Source organism: Geotrypetes seraphini, chromosome 5 (genome assembly GCF_902459505.1).
Source record: "Geotrypetes seraphini chromosome 5, aGeoSer1.1, whole genome shotgun sequence".
Lineage (NCBI taxonomy): Eukaryota > Metazoa > Chordata > Amphibia > Gymnophiona > Dermophiidae > Geotrypetes > Geotrypetes seraphini.
In genome coordinates, this window is record NC_047088.1 from 150,535,554 (window position 1) to 150,556,331 (window position 20,778).

A 20,778-nucleotide genomic window follows, 5' to 3' on the forward strand; every position below is an offset into this window, starting at 1 on the left:
GGAGGCACAGCACTGAAGTTGGGAGACTAGGAACATCTGTAGCCATTATACCAGCATAGGTAGCCCTGAGACAACATCTACGTCATGTCACTTGCACACGGCTGAAAGTGCTGGGCACCAAGAAATCAGAACAACCAAAAACCCAGGAGGACCGGGACTGCTATCAGTCTAGAATCCATGAAGTCATGCAAATCTCTTTCCAAACAATCATAGTTCTGTAAACAATCACAGCTCCTGAAAAGGCAGCCCAACCAAAGGAGCCTTGAAAGTGGAAACAGCAGCCCTTTACGGGCAGAGATGGATTACTCTGGCACCCAAGTAAACTCACATAAGTAGGGTATGCAATGCATCCGGCATATAAACTGTGCCTGCCAAAACAAAATTGAAAAGAGGGAACCACTGCCTCATTTTCCAGAGCATGCTTTTGAGCATGATATGCGCAAGCGACACAAAACATCACCAAAGCAGATTTAATGCCTAAGGCAGCTGCATCACCCACCTTGGAGGGGACGGGAGCATTATTCCACCTGCGCTACCTAAAATCCACCCTGGGCTGAACCAAGGCTGCTGACACTTCCTTGCCATAAAATCCCAGCATGGCATAGCTCTAACAAAAGTCAGAGCACTCTCAGGAGAATTAAACTGCTCCAAGACCAGAACACACATACCAGGGTACAAGGGGAAGGTAGTAAGTATACACCACAAAGCCAGGAGGAAGAAGTGGCTAGAGCTGGCTGAGAGACAAAAAAAACCTCCTATAAAGATTCAGAAAGAAGGTCTGGCAAAGCCGGCACAAATTCAAATAGGCGCAGGCTCATGAGAGCATTTCCAGGCTCCTAAAACCCCAGAGGGATCCACAGATCCAGCACACAGTCCATGATCTCACATCCCAGGAAACGCTGCACCTGTAAATAAGGGGTCATAAAACAAATCATTCATACCCAGATCAGGGTCAGGCAGTGCAAGCATCATGGCAGGATGAGTCTAGATAGTTCTGTTAGCTTGTCACTGCGAGCGCTTGAGATCCTATTTCATCAAACATATTCAATTTAAATTAAGTGTATGAATTTTTGGGTCTTACATCAGTTTCAAGTTTAATAAGTATTTGATTACTCACTTACTCAAATATCTAAGCGATGAACAAATCAATCAATTTACAGATAATACAGGGGTTATAAAAGACAGATGGACACTGAACAAAACATATTAAATTAACGACTAACAGAATAAACAGAAAAGGAAAACAAAGGGAAAGGCAGGGTAATGAAATACAATAATAATGATAGAAAGAAGGACGATTATGGTAAAAAACAATAGGAGGGAAATAAAAGAAGTAGCCTTATGAAAATAAGCAAAAATAGGATGGGACTCCTAAATATCATAAGCGTCTTTGAAAAGAAAGCTCTTAAGTTTACTTTTAAATTTATCTAAGTTCTTTTCTTCTCTGAGATAAATAGGGAGGGAGTTCCAAGTTTGAGGAGCTGTAACAGAGAAGATAAAGTCTATTTTTGGAAGGGAATAGGATGAGTCTAGGACATGTCTAAAGGAGTAATGTGAGAGATGCCATGTAGGAAGATTGGGACTGCGCAGGGAGAAAACACAGTGGTCCGAAATCCTGAGCACTAAAATGTCAAAAATGTTGAAAAGGTGTCCGGCTGCTGGGCATAGGTCACATTAAGGTGGTGAAACTGACCTTTTCTGAGACTGCGCATGGTCCACAGCCTTGCAGATGATATTGCCAGCCGTGCTGAGCCCTGAAAACCATGAAGGCTAGCTGAGCTTTTGGTCACCTGCTTTAGCAAGGAAGAGGCTAATCTGGATGCTGCGCCCCCACCCTCAGCTGTGCCACGCAATAATTGGCGCAAAGACGCTCTAGAAGCGCTAAAAATGTGCAATCCTGGTAAGAATCCACATGAGGAGAGCCCAAGGACTCCATCCCAGCAAGTTTCCAGGCCAATTTGCAGATTTGAAGAAGCAGGGAGCTTTAGAAATTAAAATTGCTAAAAATCCAAGATGGCCACCATCACAAAATTTGTGCCAAAATTGTGATATTTTTCACATATCCCAAATGTTAAAAATGTCGATTTAGGTCAGGAGGGGGAACAAAGGGAAACATTCAGAAACACTCAAAACCCCAGTTTTCACACCTACCCCGATGTCTCTCACAGATTGTCAGCTTGTGTACTCACTGTGACCTGAGAAGATCAGTTAGAAGTGCTACAAGCCTGCATTCAGTTCTCTCATAGTAGCTGGATAGTAGCTGGATAAGAATCACTGCCACAAGGGAATTTTCCTACAAAGTTGATCTTCTGGCTGCCAGTCAAACTCCAATGTCTGACTATACCTCCACCCTTGCGGACCATCGGATGCGCACCGGAAAGGGCAGAGGCACGATGACGCAGCTGGCACCCTGCAAGACACCACTGAGCCTCCTAAGGGCCCCTAATAGCCTGCGTTCGACCCCTGATTAACAGAAGGTGAGACATCCTCAGGGATGGCCCTAAGTTTCAGATAAAACTATGCAGGTTGGTCAACAGGTCCCAAAAAGGAATCGGCCTGTCAGCTATTGACCGAAGTCTGTGAATTCTCAAGCAGGCAGAGCTTTAAAATCGCTCCAAGCACTAAATTACCCATAAAAGGGACAAAATTACATCGAATTAAAACAATAAAATGGGGAAAACAGAACACACACAACTGCATCCATGCTTTGCAAAAGGAAAAAAAACTGTAGAGGGCATTAAACTGATCAGTGAAGTACTATAGAGGCAGAGTGAAAAATCCCAAGTAGATTTCTTCTGCAATCATGCAACTAAAGGGAAATAACCCTATTGTCTAGAATGTCTCGCCTATTGCACTGGAAGAGTAATTACTTGCTGTGAGACTCTGCGTCCTCTCTCAGGCAGAGCTCTCCCAGAATAACTGGGGTTCTCTTAGCACCCAAAATTCAGAGAAACCTCCCCCCCTCTGAAATTAGATAGTTCCAAGACTAACAGATGCTGGCACTGTCATCTCGATGTAGGGACATTGGATCATTTATTGTTCTATTGTTCCTTGATACTTAAATTTTGGAGATCTATTTGGGATCAAGTGAATAAAATATTGAAAAATCCAGTGGCATTGATGTACGATACCGTGCTATTTGGCACGTTAATGAGGGCTAAAAGCCAAATATCTTCCCATAATAATAAACTTCTTTATTATGACGGGAGTTGCCATGCAATTCATTTTAAAGAACTGGAAAAACTGGGACTGGTAATTTCTGGTGGGAGTCTTTATGCCACATTTTTAAAATGGAACATACGATTGCTATACAGCAGGGACATTATAGGAAATTTAAGGAGGTTTAGGAGCCATTGACAAGATTCTGTAAGGAGAAATTGTTGATTTTGCCCTTTGAACATGCATGTCCAGTGTGGGGAAATACTTTTAAATTGAGTGCAATTGTTGGATATGTAGAAAGGGGGGATGATATATGTATTTGTCATGAAATATAATTTGATAGCATTTAAGTGCTGTTAAAGTGTAAAATGTCTGTATAATATGTTGCACTTAATTTTGGTTTTAAAATGAATAAAGATATTAAAAAATAAAAGAAACCCCCTCAAAAATAATAAAAGTTGTCAGAGCAGATCTGAAACACACCTTTTCATTTTGTTTGCAGAAGGAAAAACTGAAAGTCCACTGTGGAAGGAGGCAGAGCTGAAAGATGTGATTGGCATCCTTCTGCAAACAGTTTGCGGGAAGGGGGAGATAACCTATCATCTGGAATCCTTTGCCCTTTGAACTACAGTGATAATTCTGGGTGTACAGCCAATCCATTATCTTCAATGAAACAATTCAAAACAACTCTCATGAATAAGCCAATATTAATGTCTGGGCATACAACCAATACCTCATCTCTAAGGAGAGGACAGCACAGTCAGAGAAACAAAAAGGATAAGAAAAAAAATAGCACTACAAACCCACTGCCACACTGTACCAGACTGAATTAAAATCAACAATGGAAAAAAACCTCCAAAATTACTCTAAGGATAGTACCAGTACTTCACCATTAGGTGTGATAGGACAGAGAGGTGTATAAACAACTGTTTCACTCGTACTCTGGAATAATGATAAAATCATGTCTCCTATTCAACTAACCTTGTTTCTAACACTCTGGATATATACTGATAAATCACATGGCCATATACAACTGACAATAATAATAAGGAAAGGTTTATTTACAAAAATGAAATATAAACTAAAAGAAGAAAAACTAGGAAATGGAAGTAACTAGGATTTTAAAATTATGCATAAATGTTTAGGATGTTACAGAATAAAATAGCAGCTAAAGGTCAAGTAAGCACTATCTATGACAAGACAAACACTTCCTGTTCCAGTCATCCTAAAGAAGGAGGAGAAACATTACCTCCTCAGGTTGTATAAGTCAATATTATAATTACTTTCCTACCAGGGGATAAACAAAATATTTTAACACAGAGAGAGTGTGTGTGTATTCCTATTGATATCTTGGAATGAAACAATAAGCAGACAATCTGGAGATTAAGGAGACATTGCATATTTAGAGTAAGCTGTTCCTTTGTGGAATCTGTTTCTGATCCTAGCTAGTTAAATGGCCCTGAAGCAGCCTTGTTTGGCGAAACACATTGGGCACGGTTGCTGGGAGCACCTTGAATAAATTTGATATTATCTCCAGATTGTCTGCCAATTGTTTTGTTCCACGTTGGATTCTTTGGTGGATCGCTTGCCTTATTGCTTTCTCATTCCTATTGATATCTGATTAGTGTTTATTCTTGCATTTAAAATATTTTTATTCTGTAACATCCTAAACATTTATATATAACTTAATTCCTAGCTATGTATTTCCATTTCCATTTAATATTCATTCTTGTAAATAAATCTTTTCATATTATTATTGTTAGTTATGTGTGCTTATGTGGTTTATCAGTATATATCTAGAGGGTTAGAGAGGCCATCTGAATAGAAGACGCGGTTTTATCATTATTCCAGAGTAAGAAACAGTTGTTTTACACACTTCTCTGCTCTACTATGCCTTGTGATGAATTACTTGTACCATCCTCACATATCCCTTGCTGACTCACCTAGTTGTCTTTGTGGGCACTGTGACAGAGACCTGAGAGTGGAGGACATAGCTATTCGTGTTGTCTGCGACAGTAGCCAGTGTTACAGTCTCCAAGTTCCCATTATTCTGTTTTTCTTCTGAAAGATCTTTATAAAAACACAATGAAATAAACTGTGATAACAGAACAGTTAGGGGCATGAAAAAGTAATACTGCTATAGAAAGAGAGCAAACAATAATTATTAGAAAAAATGATTGCATGCTGTAGTAGGCGGCTATCCATAAAACATATATTGCTGATGTAGTTTAACACTGAAACTAGAGAACCATAAACATAAGAACATAAGCAATGCCTCCGCTGGGTCAGACCTGAGGTCCATCGTGCCCAGCAGTCCGCTCACGTAGCGGCCCAAAAGGTCCAGGACCTGTGCAGTAATCCTCTATCTATACCCCTCTATCCCCTTTTCCAGCAGGAAATTGTTCAATCCTTTCTTAAACCCCAGTACCGTACTCTGCCCTATTACGCCCTCTGGAAGCGCATTCCAGGTTGGATAAAGAAGAACCTCCTAGCATTCGTTTTGAATCTGTCCCCTTTCAACTTTTCCGAATGCCCTCTTGTTCTTTTATTTTTCGAAAGTTTGAAGAATCTGTCCCTCTCCACTCTCTCTATGCCCTTCATGATCTTGTAAGTCTCTATCATATCCCCTCTAAGTTTCCTCTTCTCCAGGGAAAAAGAGTCACAGTTTCTCCAATCTCTCAGCGTATGAAAGGTTTTCCATACCTTTTATCAGATGTGTCGCTCTCCTCTGAACCCTCTCGAGTAACGTCATATCCTTCTTAAGGTACGGCGACCAATATTAGACGCAGTACTGCAGATGCGGAAGCACCATCGCCCGATACAATGGCAGGATAACTTCTTTCGTTCTGGTAGTAATATCCTTCTTGATTATACCTAGCATTCTATTCGCTCTCTTAGCGGCCGCTGCACATTGTGCCGTCGGCTTCATTGTCATGTCCACCATTACCCCCAAGTCCTTTTCTTGTTTACTCTCCTTCAATAACATCCCTCCCATCGTATAGCTGTACCTTGGGTTTCTGCTTCCCACATGTAGTACTTTACATTTCTCAACATTGAACTTCATCTGCCATCTCGTCGCCCATTCCCCTAGTTTGTTCAAGTCCCTTTGCAATTCTTAGCAGTCCTCTTTAGTCCAAGCTCCACTAAATAGTTTGGTATCATCCGCAAATTTTATTATCTCACACTTTGTCCCTGTTTCTAGATCATTTATAAATATATTAAATAGCAGCGGCCCGAGCACCGAGCCCTGTGGGACACCACTCATGACCCTCCTCCAGTCCGAATAGTGGCCCTTTACTCCTACCCTCTGTTTCCTACCCGCCAACCAGTTTCTGATCCATCTATGTACATCTCCTTCCACCCCATGGTTCTTCAGTTTCCGAAGTAGGCGTTCATGGGGTACCTTGTCAAAGGCTTTTTGGAAATCTAGATATATGATGTTTATGGGGGTCTCCTCTGTCCATCCGTTTGTTAATTCTAATCTAATCTAATCCTTAGGTTTGTATACCGCATCATCTCCACGTTCCTTCGAAGAAGTGCAATAAGTTCGTTAGGCACGTTTTCCCCTTGCAGAAACCATAAAGTCATTTGTCTCAATATGGATCTAATTACTCACATCACATCAGTAAATCAAATTCAGAAACAGGACAGAAAGATTGGACTCTGTAAAAATAAAATGAGGACTGCTCATCACAAATCTCATTTCTGAGCTGGAAACTCCCTGCACTTTATTTTATTTTTAAAGAAAATGGACACACAATGCATTGAATTAATTTAAATAGAAGCATTCTTTTTAAGTTCATATAAAGAGATTAGGTTCTTACCTTGACAATATCTTTTTCAGTAGACAGGGATGGTATGCTAAACCATAGGGTTATCCATGTGTGCTTGTGAGCATACTGCAGAAGATGTCAATCACAGCTTTTCAACGCCTCCTCCTTCTCCACAGTCTCTACTGCCCCCTTCAGTTCACACCAAAACTGGTGACAACACTCCAGAAGAAGACAGGAGAAGGAGGGGTAAGGGAAATTCCCAAAAGTCAACTGTCTGATCTGCTCAGATAAAGTTAAAACAATCACTACAGAAACAGTAATTTAGTTATAACATTAACAAGTCTCTGAGAGAAATAATGAATCTAAGAAAATACAAATTAAGCAAGAAACAAAAACAGCCTGAACATTTATGGAGCTCAACCATTCCTCCCTTGTAATTCTATAAACAGTCTCTGACTGACAGCAAACTGTTCTCAATATTCGATAACCTTTCCAACATGAACAAAATCACAAATAGTGACAACCTCTCTATTCCGACAGTCCAAAAACTAGCCAACTATTTTAAAACAAAGATTCAATCAACATGAGACCAGCTACCTTCCACCAGCCCAGCCAGACCTGCTACAACAAAGCCACCTATGGAAATACCAGCACACAGATCTTAGAATGATTTTGACGAGATTACATTCAAAGACACAAAACAGCTTCTTCTAAAATACTCCAAAGCATCCAGCAGCCTTGACACCTGCCTGCCTTACCTGATCAGAGCAGCCACCCTAACAACCATAGGAAAAATAACCCGATGGCTCAACTATCACCTAAAAACTGGTCTTTTTCCCCAAATCAGAAGGAGGGATTATCTTAACACCCATTCCCAAGAACCCAAAACTCAATCCTTCTGATGTGACCAATTATAGGTCAGTAGCTTCCATCCCCATATTCATCAAAATGATGGAGGGATATGTAACAGAACAACTCGAATGCTACTTACAATGCTTCAATATCCTCCAACCTTCACAATTGAAATTCAGGAAAAATTACAGCACAGTACTAGTAACGTAAGGAAAAGAACTACTACACAATGGTCACAACGCAATCATAATCCAATTTGACCTAAGCAATGCATTTGACCTAGTAGAATTTTTATTATTAGAATTGTTATTATTGAGATGTTGATTGTTATAGTATTTTATGGAAAATAAATAATTAACTTTTGTTTTTATTCTTTCCTTTCCTATTTTCAAATGGAGTTATTTTCCTAATGAATGTGAACTATACATTGTAAACCACTTGGATCCTTTTTAGGCTGTTATGCGGTATATAAAGTTTTAATAAACATAAACATAGACTTCAATTGAATGTCCTAGACCTTCAGTGATTCTGGATTCAGTGGCCTGGATTCAGTGGTCCTTTCCTGGTTCATCCTAACCACTCAGCACTATGTGGTATGTAAGGATGGAGAACATTCTGATAGCTGGCATCCTCCAAGTGGGGTCCCAAAGGATCCCCACATTTACCATCAGTGTTCAACCTCCTAATGCAATCCTTGGGAGCCAACCTAGAACTCACACGAATATAACATTTCACCTATGCAGATGACCTAATGATCATACTACCTGTAAAGGCCACATTAGACAATACCCTCACTGCTGTCAAAAAATGTGTCCACAACATAGAAAACTGGACCTTGGCCCACCATCTCAAACTAAATAAGGATAAAATCAAATTCCTTTGACTACGCTCCAAGGATCACAGTAGACGACACAGATTTTCCATTAGAACTATAAGGGGTGTTTAATAATTGATCTACCTCAGTAGGAAAGAAAATAATTGTTTGTTTGTTTGTTTGTTTTTTAAATAGCTCCATACACTTCATCCACTTTTCCTGCAATGACTTTAACCCCTTTGAAAATAAGTCTTCTGTTTGACCTTCATACCAAGAAGTCACAGCTTCCTTGACATCTTCATCACTTGAAAACTGCTGTCCTCAGAGAGATTTCTTCAAAACCTGAAAAGAAAATAATCCAATGGAACCAGATCAAAACTGTAGGGTGGATAGGTTCAGCTGCTGAAACCCACATTCGGATGGTAGCCTGTGATGGTTGTGACGTGTGCACCAGCGCATTGTCATGAAGAAGCAGCATGCCTGCTTTAATTTTTCCTCGTCATTTCTCCTTGATTGACTCCCACAAGGCGAGCATTGTGTTGGTGTTAACTCTACCCGGTTATGGTTGTCTTGTGTGGCATGAACTCCAGAAGCTAAAGTCCTTCATCATCCCACAAGACAGGTGCCATGACTTTGCCTACAGATTTTTCTGCCTTAAACATTTTTGGGGGTGGGAGATGACTTGTGCTTCCACTGCATTGACTCCATTTTGGACTCAGGATCTCTGTGATAGACCTAAGTCTCATCTCCAGTCACCAAACGATGAAAAAATTCACTTGGTCTTCACAGAGCATCTCTAAGTTCTCCTGACGGTACTGGAGCGTCATGGCTTTTTGACACACCAGACTGTGGGTGAAGTCACCAGCTCAAGCTGCTTCTGGCCATCGCTGTCCAAGGGAGTGGAATTTGTAGGAAGTCTCTCTGAGGTGACCAGTGAGACAACAAGGTGCCCTGGAATAGGTGAATGAGTGCCTTCGCCCAGGGCGCCAGCTCTAGTGTGGCTACCATTGACTGCAGGACTTGAAGGTAATGCCATGCAGTAGGTGCTGGCTTGGCTAACAGGTCTGTAATTTGACCACGAAGCTTCTGTTTGCATGCTTCTGGAAGAAAGAGTCAGCCTTCTGTAGTGTTAAATAAGACCCCTGGATATTCCACGGACTGTGTAAGAACCAAGTGGCACTTTCAAAAGTTCACAATCAATCCCAGACTCTGTAACATCTCTACAAATGCCGCTTCCACCTTTTCTCCTTCCGTGTAGGACGGTGCTCTGATAAGCCAATCATCCAAGTATGGGTGCACTTGCCAACCCACTCTGCAGAGATGAGCGGCCGCCACCACCATCATAACCTTGGTGAAAGTTTGAAGCACGGTTGCCAACCCAAAGGGAAGTGCTGAGAATTGGTAGTGATTCTCCAACACATGGAATCTCAGGAACTTTCTGTGTTCGAGAAGATTGAGATGTGAAGTTAAACTTCTGTCAAATCTAGGGAGGCCAGAAATTCTCCTAGCTACGCCACTGCAATGACGGACCAAATAGTCTCCATACAGAACTAAGGAACTCTCAGAGCTGCATTGATGTGTTTCAGATCCAGGATGGGTCTCCACTCCTCTGAGCCTTTCTTGGGCATGTCAAAGTATACAGAGCCTGAGTCTTCTGGAGGAACTGGTTCTATGGCTTGAATATCTAGTAACCTGTGTAATGTTGCTCAGAATGTTTTCTCTGGCTGGCTGGCTAGTCCATGAACCAGTTGGAGGGAGGGCATGCAAACTCTATCTTGTAATCCCCTCTGATAATGTCCAGGACTCAGCAGTCTGTTATTATCTGTTCCCAAGCCTCCAGATAGTCCAAAAGCCAATCTCCAAACTTCAGAGGAGCGGCTTTTTGGCTGGCAATGCAGAGCATGGACCTGAACCTTGGTTTTGGAAAAATTTTGTCTGGCACCTTCATATGTTTGCTGGGCAGAGGCTCCTCTTGAGTACCAGTGAGAGCACAGTGACACACAAAGGACCCCTGGCTCTGGTGTCTCAGGGTCTGTTGTCTAGTAAAGATCTTGGCTATCAATCTTGTAAACTGGCCATTAGATCGTATAGGCCAGGGGTGGGAAACGAGGGCCACAATCCAGTCGGAATTTTAGGATTTCCCCAATGAATATGCATGAGATCCATTTGCATACAATGAAGGCAGCGCATACATATAGATCTCGTGCATATTTATTGGGGAAATCCTAAAAACCCGACTGGCTGCCAGTCAGATCTTAGTCAAACTGATCTTCAACCCACCCCCCCCTGGGCCACGACTGACACAGTAAAAAAAAGGGGGAAGGTGAAGCTGCAGCCAGCACCATGTGCGCCCCAAAGGAACACTATTGATGCCTAACAGTCTGTGATCAAGCTCCTGACCAAGTCAAGGAAATGAGCAAGCGCTTATGGCCCGGAACCCTGAGCGCCACAAATCTTCAGCAGGCTGGCCGTATAAATTCTTGAAGGATGCACCTGCCAGTTGCAGATTTAAATGTCTGCTCCTCTCCAAGCAGGCAAAGCAGTTCCTTTAAGCCGCACAAAATATCCGCTAATAAGCTGAAAACACCGCAAAACAAATGGAGCAGATCAGAAAAACACCTTCATGCTTGCCTGCAAAAGGAAGAACTGCATGCATAGATAACCCTATGGTTCAGCCTACTACCACTTTTACAATGGAACAATCTTTATTGAAATTTAAACAATAACATAATAATAAACTGAAAATAAACAAAGAGAATTAGAAGAGCTATTTGTCAATATGACAGATTGTTGTTAAGTCATAACTCTGATATTGCAAAAATTATGACAAATCTGTGTTGTTAGATTTATAGAAGAGTTTTAAAGGTTTCTAAATTTTCAAATGATAATCAATACATTTCAATTTTTCAGCAATCTTTGTTTCATATTTATAAAGTAAACAAATGGAATTCCACCAAAATAAATAATTTATGAAGCATTCTGAGTTTTTGGAAGAAACTGAAAATACATCTATTTAGGGATGGCCTATGACATTATTTAAGTAGTTGTTTTAAAGTATTTTAGACTGTATAGAATAAGAAATAATCATACTTATGAATGTCATATATGACTTCCTCTCATTTTATTGTTAATATTCATTGCTATTTGCTTATAAGCATGGCAATAGGTGGGATACAAATGAAATGAAATAATCAGCCACAGAATGTACACTCTGACAAACCTAGGCACCAAACAGAAGTACTGGCTTCCTAACTTGAATTAAAGTCACCTAAGCACAGATTTTAGTGGCGATAAACACAATTTAAATGACATGTCTTCTCCCATTTTATTCTTGATTGTGTTAATATTGTTGGGTTTGTAGAGTATCTGAAGGATATTTGTTCAGGTATAATACAGATTAATTTTTACTTTAAATTATTTAAAGATAAGCTCATGTTTAGTGATCTGAGACACCTTTTGCACAACATAAAGCAGGTGTAATTTTGTTTTGAATATGCTAAAAATATAGGTTGGGGTTTTTTTTTTTTTTTTAATATTACTGACCTTGTGAGCTTGCTACATCCAGAAATTGTCCCTGAGGGATTAGTACTTGTGCCATTCCTGATGAGTTGGAAGGGATCACATGGAGCACCTGTCCATTTTCGGACTGGCTGGTGACTATCATCTTTAACAATCAAAACAAAAAACAAAGTTCAGCATTTCTATATTGCAACCATGTAAAATTCACCTACTTATACAGTTCTGAATTGTCAGATCAAATTAGTGCCACTGATCAAAAGAAATCATGTCTAACAATCGAGGCTGGCATTACCCACCACGCAAACTGTGCACTCACACACAGTGGCATGGTCATCACAGTAAGCCAGCCAGGACCAACATTAGTGAGGTGATAGGCAGGTGAGATGTCTAATGAAAAGTGAAAAGAAATGTAGAACCTTGCAACCTATGTGGATGTTGCAATTCCAGATCCTCTCCATCTCTTCTGATGAAACTTCCTGTTATCAAGCTGCTGTGCCATGTATGTGTGCTGCAAGACCTCATATTGCTTCTTACTGTTTCTATTTAGTGGTGGTAGTAGTAAGGTACGGGGAGGGAAAGAGAAGTAGGAGTATTTGGGAAGGAGGGACAGAAAGCTGCTAGATTACCACTGGAAATGAAAGAGGAAGGGAGAGAGAGGGATCAAACAGAGTGACAGGAAACTGCTGGACTATAGAGGGGGAAAGAGAGAAGAGAGAAGATGTCAGACCATAGGGGTGGAGGAAAAGTTTGAGCAAATGGGGAGATACTTGACTGCTAGAAATGGAGATGGGGCGGGGAAGAGATGAGAGATACTGGGTATGTCAGAACCATTGTGAGAACATCGAGGGGGGGAGGTTGGCAAGGAGATAAGTGAGAGAGTGATAATGTAGTAATAGACAGTGGGTGAAAGACAAAAGCGAATAAGAAGCTGAAGAATTAGGAGATCTAGGGAAGATGGAATGGGTAGCAGAAAGAAGAAATGGAAGTTGATTAAGTAGGTAAAAAGTTAAAAAGTAGATTAAAGGCTGGGAGTGATGTGAATGAAATTTAAATATATAGAGACAAAAAAGAAAGAAATGAAGAAAAAAGTTAAAAGATGTAGGGGAGGAATGAAAGAAAGCAGGCGGAGAGAGAAGAAATGGCAAATGGATGGCAGAACTTGTAATGAAAGATTAGGTTCTTGCCTGGATAATCTTCTTTAAGTTAAACTACTATGAATTCCGTACTTGTAGTGATTTATCCCTTCCTGTGAGCTGGACTTGCAGAGTAAGAATACTTAACAGTTTTGAGTACCTCCCCCTTTAGAGACAGAGCCCCAGTCCACACCTCAGTTTAGTCCCAAAGCAATAGAGGCCATTGGAACAGAAGACAAAAGAGGAGGGGAATTTGGGATACTTCCCGCAAATAACAAGCAATTCTGATCTGCTCTGTAATGTAGATAACAACAATTAGAAGAAATCATCATAACAATGGACACACAACCATAGAGAAACAACCAGCATTACATTAAGAGAGCCATAGGCTGAAGAATACACTTACTCATCTCTAGGCGATTAGCCCTCCGACTGACAGTACAGTAGAACCACCCCGGTCCAGGAACACAGAAATATCTGAGACAGAAAGCAGGCAATACAAAATGTACAGAAGTGATATCATACGGAATCCGTAGTAGATTAACTGAAAGAAAATTAAGAACATAAGAACAGCCTTACTGGGTCAGACCAATGGTCCATCTATGCCGTCTTCATGGAGACAATCCAAGTCACAAGTACTTGGCTATGGCTTCTCTTAAAATACAGGTAATAACCTAATCTTTCATTCAATTACATCTCCTCTGGATTCTGTACATGTGGTGATGTACCAAAACAGTGGCTGATGTCTAGGAGGGTAAAAAGTAGTGACCTCACGAGCCACTACATCCACTCTGTAAAATTTTAAAAAGGTATTCAGAGTAGACCAAATAGCTGCCTGACAGATCTTTGCAGGAGGAACTGCCTGAGATTCCGCCCAGGACGAGGTGACACTCCAGGTTGAGTGTGCCTTGAGAGAGATTTGTAGCTGCTTCCCACAGGCAATGTATGCCAAAGAGATCTCCATTCAAATCCATCTAGTGATAGAGGCTTTAGAAGCTGGCCTGCCAAGTCAGGAATAGCTAGTGAGCGTGAACACGTGATCAGAGAGGCGAAAGTCATTTGTCTTTTCCAAGTACAGAAGCAAAACAGATGTCCAGCTTCTTCAAAACTCTATCCTGTTTGTCACACCTTGTGGACTGGAAAGCAGGCAGATGAACTTCCTGGTTTATGTGGAAATCGGACACCACCTTCAGAAGAAAGGAAGGAACAGCACGGAGAGTGACACTCTCAGCCGAGATTCTGAGGAAAGCTTCTCTGCAGGAAAGCGCCTGGAGTTCTGAAATTCATCGCACTGAAACAATTGCCACCAAACACACAGTCTTAACTATGAGGTCCAAAAGAGACGCATCTTTCAGTGGCTCATACAGAGCCATAGTGAGACCCTACAGAACAATATTAAGGTTCCTGGTCGGAAATGGATGTCTCCGAGGAGGCCTTAACCAGAGAGCTCCCCGGAGAAATCTGATAACATCAAGATGAGTCATTAACAAAGACTTGTGATCATGAGACAGGAAGCAAGAGAGACCAGCCACCTGTACTTTAAGAAAAACCACAGCCAGACTTTTCTGCAGCCCAGCCTGAATAAAAACCAGAATAACTGGAATGGGAGCCCGACGCAGCTCCACCTGTTCTTAAGCACACCATTGCTGAAAAGCTCACCATGCCTTCACATAGGTTGCCAGAGTAGAGGGCTTCCTATCCCGAAGCTGCGTGGCAAGAACCACATCAGAATATCCCTTGCAAACTAGTGCTGAGCACTCAAGAGCCATGCCATAAGACCACAGCATTGTGGATTCTCCATGGGGACTGGCCCCTGATTCAGAAGACCACGATGAAGAGGTAGTCTAAGAACTTTGCCCTGCTCAAGATGTACTAGATCTGCATACCAAGGCTAGTGAGGCAAATCTATAGCCACCAGGATCACAAGGCCTAGATGAGATGCAATCCGGCAGATAACCCTGCCCACCATGGGTCAAATAAGGAAGATGTGAAGGAGCCCAGGGTTAGACCAAAGCATTTAACCCCGCGCTTCCTGGTTCCACTCTTTGACTGAAGCAGCGTTTGACCTTTGCATTCTTGGCCAAAGCCATCAAGTCAATCACTTGTCTGCCCCAGCGCCAAACAATTAAGTCAAACACCCTGCTTGAGAGAGTCCATTCCCCTCAGCTCTAAGAACTGTCCACTTAAAAAGTCAGCCTGAACATTTTCCACTCCGGCCATATAGGTCGCAGAAAGAGCCTGAAGGTGGGATTCTGCCCACCCAAAAAGCATCTGAGCCTCCAGTCACAATGGGAGGACTTCTTGTGCCCCCATGCCTGTTTACATACACCACTGCCATGGCATTAGCAGAAAACACTTACCGCCCATCCCTGGAAGACGTCTTCCAGAGCATTCAGGGCTTTCTGAGCTCCAGACGATTGATGGGTCACTTCTTTTGATGGAGTCCACTAGCCCTGAACTGAGAGAAGCCCGCAATGAGCTATCCAGCTGAAGAGGCTGACATCGGTCGTTACAGTTTTCCAATCTGAGATCTGTAGATGTATATCTTTCAGAAAAGGATGCATCCTGAAGCAACGACTGAAGGCTGCTCCTCGCAACCCCGGTCCAAGGAAACAGTGTCTGAAAAGTATGTTTCTGCGCAGACCACCGGGACAGAAGAGAGTCCTATAGAGGTCGCATAAGGGCTCTGGCCCACGGACAACCTCCAGTGTGGCTGCCATGGAGCCCAATACTTGAAGGTAATGCCAAGTCATTGGAGTTTGACTTTCCAAGAGAGATAGGATCTGGCTTTGGAGTTTCGATTTGCATGGCTTGGGAAGAAACCCTCGGCTATAAGCTGTGTCGAAGAGAATGTCCAAGTACTCTAGCCACTGGGTCGGTGCCAGAAGGCTCTTCCTTAAGTTGACAATCCAGCCCAAACACTGGAGCAGGTCCACAACTTGTCACATCGCCAGCTCACACTCCTGTCTGGATAAGGCTCTGATCAGCCAGTCGTCCAGGTAGGATGAACCTGAATCTCCAAATGCCAGAGGTGAGCTGTCACCACCACCATAACCTTGGTGAACGTGCGGGGAGCTGTCGCCAGCCCAAACAGGAGTGCCACAAACTGGAAATGCTGCTGAAGTACTTGGAACTGCAGATATCTTCTGTTGTCCTTAAAGATGGGACTATGCAGGTATGCTTATGTGAGATCCAGGGAGGCTAGAAACTCTCCCAGAGCCATAGCCACGATGACTGAATGGGCTGTCTCTATGTATTTATTTATTTAAAAATGTATATACCGCATACAACTATGCAGTTTCCAAATGACATACATAGAATCTTGTTTCCCTCCAATTGAACATAAGAATTGCCGCTGCTGGGTCAGACCACTGGTCCATCATACCCAGCAGTCCGTTCACATGGCGGCCCTCTGGTCAAAGACCAGCACCCTAACAGAGACTAGCCCTACCAGTGCACGTTCTCGTTCAGCAGGAACTTGTCTAACTTTGTCTTGAATCCCTGGAGGGTATTTTCCCCTATAACAGCCTCCGGAAGACCGTTCCAGCTTTCTACCACTCTCTGGGTGAAGAAGACCTTCCTTACGTTTGTACAGAATATATCCCCTTTCAACTTTAGAGAGTGTCCTCTCATTCTCCCTACCTTGGAGAGGATGAACAACCTGTCCTTATCTACCAAGTCTATCCCCTTCAGTACCTTAAATGTTTCGATCATGTCTCCTCTCAATCTCCTCTGTTCGAGGGAGAAGAGTCCCAGTTTCTCTAATTTTTCGCTGTACGGCAGCTCCTCCAATCTCTTAACCATCTTAGTCGCTCTTCTCTGGACCCTTTCGAGTAGTATCATGTCCTTCTTCATGTACGGCGACCAGTGCTGGACGCAGTACTCCAGGTGAGGGCGCACCATGGCCTGGTACAGAGGCATGATAACCTTCTCTGATCTGTTTGTGATCCCCCTTCTTTATCATTCCTAGCATTCTGTTTGCCCTTTATGCCGCCGCCGCACATTGCATGGACGGCTTCATCGACTTATCGTTCAGAACTCCCAAGTCCCTTTCCTGGGAGGTCTCTCCAAGTACCGCCCCGGACATCCTGTACTCGAGCATGAGATTTTTGTTACCGACATGCATCACTTTACACTTATCCACGTTGAACCTCATCTGCCATGTCGATGCCCATTCCTCGAGCCTGATTATGTCACGTTGCAGATCTTTGCAATCCCCTATATCTTCACTACTCTGAATAACTTCGTATCGTCTGCAAATTTAATCACCTCATTCGTCATACCTATGTCCAGATCGTTTATAAAGATGTTGAAAAGCACGGGTCCAAGCACTGAGCCCTGCGGCACCCCACTGGTGACGCTCTTCCAGTCCGAATATTGTCCATTTACCCCCACTCTCTGTTTCCTATGCTCCAGCCAGTTTTTAATCCACATGAGTATTTCACCCTCAATTCCGTGGCTTGCAATTTTACGAAGTAGTCGTTCATGCGAAACCTTGTCGAATGCCTTCTGAAAATCCAGATATACAATGTCAACCAGATCGCCCTTGTCTATCTGTCTGTTTACTCCCTCAAAGAAGTGCAGCAAGTTTGTCAAACACGATCTGCCTTTGCTAAATCTGTGCTGACTGGTCCTCATCAGCCCATGTCCATCAAGGTGATCAATGATGCTGTCCTCTATCTTTCCCAGTCTGTAGTTTCCCGGATCTCCCCTCAAACCTTTCTTGAAGATCGGCATAACATTCGCCACCTTTCAGTCTTCCGGAATCTTTCCCGATTTGATCGACAGATTGGCTATTAATTGAAGCAGTTCAGCTATGGTCCCTTTCAGTTCCTTGATGATCATCGGATGGATGCCATCCGGTCACAGGGATTTATTGCTCATAAGCCTATCAATCTGCCTACACACCTCCTCTAGACTGACCGTCAATCCTGTCAGATTGTCACGTATAACAGACATATAAAGACAATATCATTAATCACCCCTGTTATAATAGGGATAGAGCACAAATTTGATCAGTTCAGAAGTACAAACAAGCTTTAAATCATACTTCGATGTCAGAAAAATTCTAGAAGGCGATTATCAACTGAAATACATCTTAGCATAAGAAGGCATTAGCAAACAATTGAGTTTTCAGAATTTTCTTAAAATTCATCCTCCCCATACAAAAGCGCAGGATACCAGGCAAGGCATTGCATAGTTGTACACCAGCCACAGCTCCGATCCTAGAATACTAGTAGAAATATGAGATCCTTAGAAACACGTTTACTGCCTTGAGATCCAAAATGGGACTCAAGTCTTCTGTACCTTTCTTTGGTGCAATGAAGTATCTGGAGTATCTGCTTGAGCCCGAGTCCGAGTCATCTTCGGGGACAGGTTCTATGGCCTGAATTTCCAAGAGTCTCTGGAGAGTGGCTCGAACCTTAGAAACATAGAAACATAGAACATGATGGCAGAAAAGGGCCAAGGCCCATCTAGTCTGCCCACACTAATGGCCCACCCCCTAACTACCTCCATGAAGAGATCCCACATGCCAATCCCATATTTTCTTACAATCTGGCACGCTGCTGGCCTAAATTACCTGTTGTGGAAGATTATTCCAGCAATCAACCACCCTTTCGGTGAAGAAATATTTTCTGGTGTCGCAATGAAATTTCCCACCCCTGATTTTCAACAGATGCCCTCTTGTTGCCGTGGGTCCTTTAAGGAAAAAGAGATCCTCTTCCACCTCGATACGGCCTGTGACATATTTGAACGTCTCGATCATGTCCCTCTCTCTGCGTTCCTCGAGTGAGTACAGCTGCATCTTACCCAGTCGTTCCTCATACGGGAGATCCCTGAGTCCCGAGACCATCCTGGTGGCCATTTGCTGAACCGACTCAACTCTCCGCACATCTTTTTGATAATGCGGCCTCCAGAATTGTACACAGTATTCCAGACGGGGTCTCACCATGGATCTGTACAAAGGCATTATGACCTCGGGCTTACGGTTGACGAAAGTTCTACCTTGATCTCTTTTTCCGGCCGGCCAGCAGGAGAGTCAAGGAACAGATCCATGGGAGGGTGCTAAAACTTGATCTTGTGATCTTCTTGGATGATATCTAGCAACCATTGGTCTAAGAAGATCTTCTACCATTCCCCCAGAAACACTGACAATTGCCCCCCAATATGTGGCAGTGGAACTGGCAGCCTGGCGTCATTGTGTTTTTTTGGAGGATGGGTAGAGGCAAGACCCAGCAGTTTGCTGGCACCTGAAGTTGTTGAAATGTTGCCGGTAACCTTGGAAGAGTCTCTGTGCTGAGGAATCCTGGTAGTACTGTTGAGAGTGGCGGGAGGGACGAAAAGTACCTCTACTCCCGCTGGGAAGCTGCCAAGGCCTGTCCTCCAGTAGGGACTTAGGGTGGCAATCAGCCTTGAGATCATCAAGGCTGTTACTGAAAAGCATCTGCCCCTTAAAGGGCAATCTACTCAAAGTAGCCTTGGACGTCGAGTCGCCAGCCCTCTGACGGATCCAGAGCATCCTGCAAGCTGAGACTGCATATGCTGACACCTTGCTCTGATAAGGTCATAGAGAGCATCTGCCACAGTCTATGCCTTCCAGTACAAGATGGGGACAGGTGTCCTCCTCCGCTGATGGGGTTTACGCAGCCTCAAATTGTTTCTTATGAATCATGTCCACTCTGCGGTCCTGCACTATCTTCACTCAGAGGAGCAGTACGCTTGGTGACCTGAGTAATTGCCAAATCCACCTTTGACTGGTCAAAAAAGTTGCTGGAACTTAGAAGCCAGGAGATAAAGCTTATCCATGGCTTACCAATCCACAAGGACCCCTCCAGGGTCTCCTACTGTTCTGTGACCAGAGCAGTAATATCCGGATGAGCCGGAATAAAAGAGTTCTGGACATTAACACAGCTCATGACCGTGCATTTAGATGTGGAGGGCTGTGGTTCCAGCTAAACAATTTGAAAAGTTTAAGAACACAGAAACAAGGGTTTGGGGGTGGGAAACCTGAACCCTAACCCCAGAAAACCTCAGTTTGGTGATTTTCAGATCCACCCTGATTCTCCCAAAGGAATGTACTGTTGGTGCCTGCCTGCAGCTTTTTCAATGCAGCTAAAAGGAGGAAAGGACTCTTTTGTCTCAGAGACTTCCAGCAACTCTCCCAGACCTCGGAATCTTCGGGCTGCAAACTGGATGGAATGACCTGCATATACACCCCTCCCCCAGGAAACTTGAGAGTGTGATGGGGATGGGTAAATAAGCAGCAAGTGCCCTCATACCCGAGGGTTTTTATTCAGGATGCCCACAGCCTGTGCTCAAGCTACTGAGAAATTCAGAAGGCGAGCCGGCTCCCAGGGGAATGGACCCTGAGCCCAGAAGAGACACAGCAGGCTAGCTCTTCAGTTCCACCCAAAGACTTGCCCTGCAGAGCTGCATATTAGCTCAACAGATATACGTCTTTTCCCAGGAAAAGGATCCCCAAAAAGGGGTCTCAGGGCACTGAAGCCTAAAAAAATGAACTTTAAAC

The 20,778-nt window shown here is 43.1% G+C and overlaps 1 protein-coding gene across 4 annotated transcripts in view; it reads right to left on the reverse strand.

Annotated features, from left to right (window-relative positions):
* The window catches only part of CARF (calcium responsive transcription factor), a 152,436-nt gene that overhangs the window by 96,333 nt on the left and 35,325 nt on the right, over positions 1-20,778 (reverse strand). For all 4 annotated transcript variants that reach the window (XM_033945032.1, XM_033945036.1, XM_033945034.1 and 1 more), the window contains exons 4-5: positions 12,142-12,262; positions 5,103-5,229 (exon numbers count right to left, since the gene is read on the reverse strand). In XM_033945032.1, the coding sequence (XP_033800923.1) occupies positions 5,103-5,229; positions 12,142-12,262 (248 nt within the window). The remainder of the gene's footprint in view (positions 1-5,102; positions 5,230-12,141; positions 12,263-20,778) is intronic.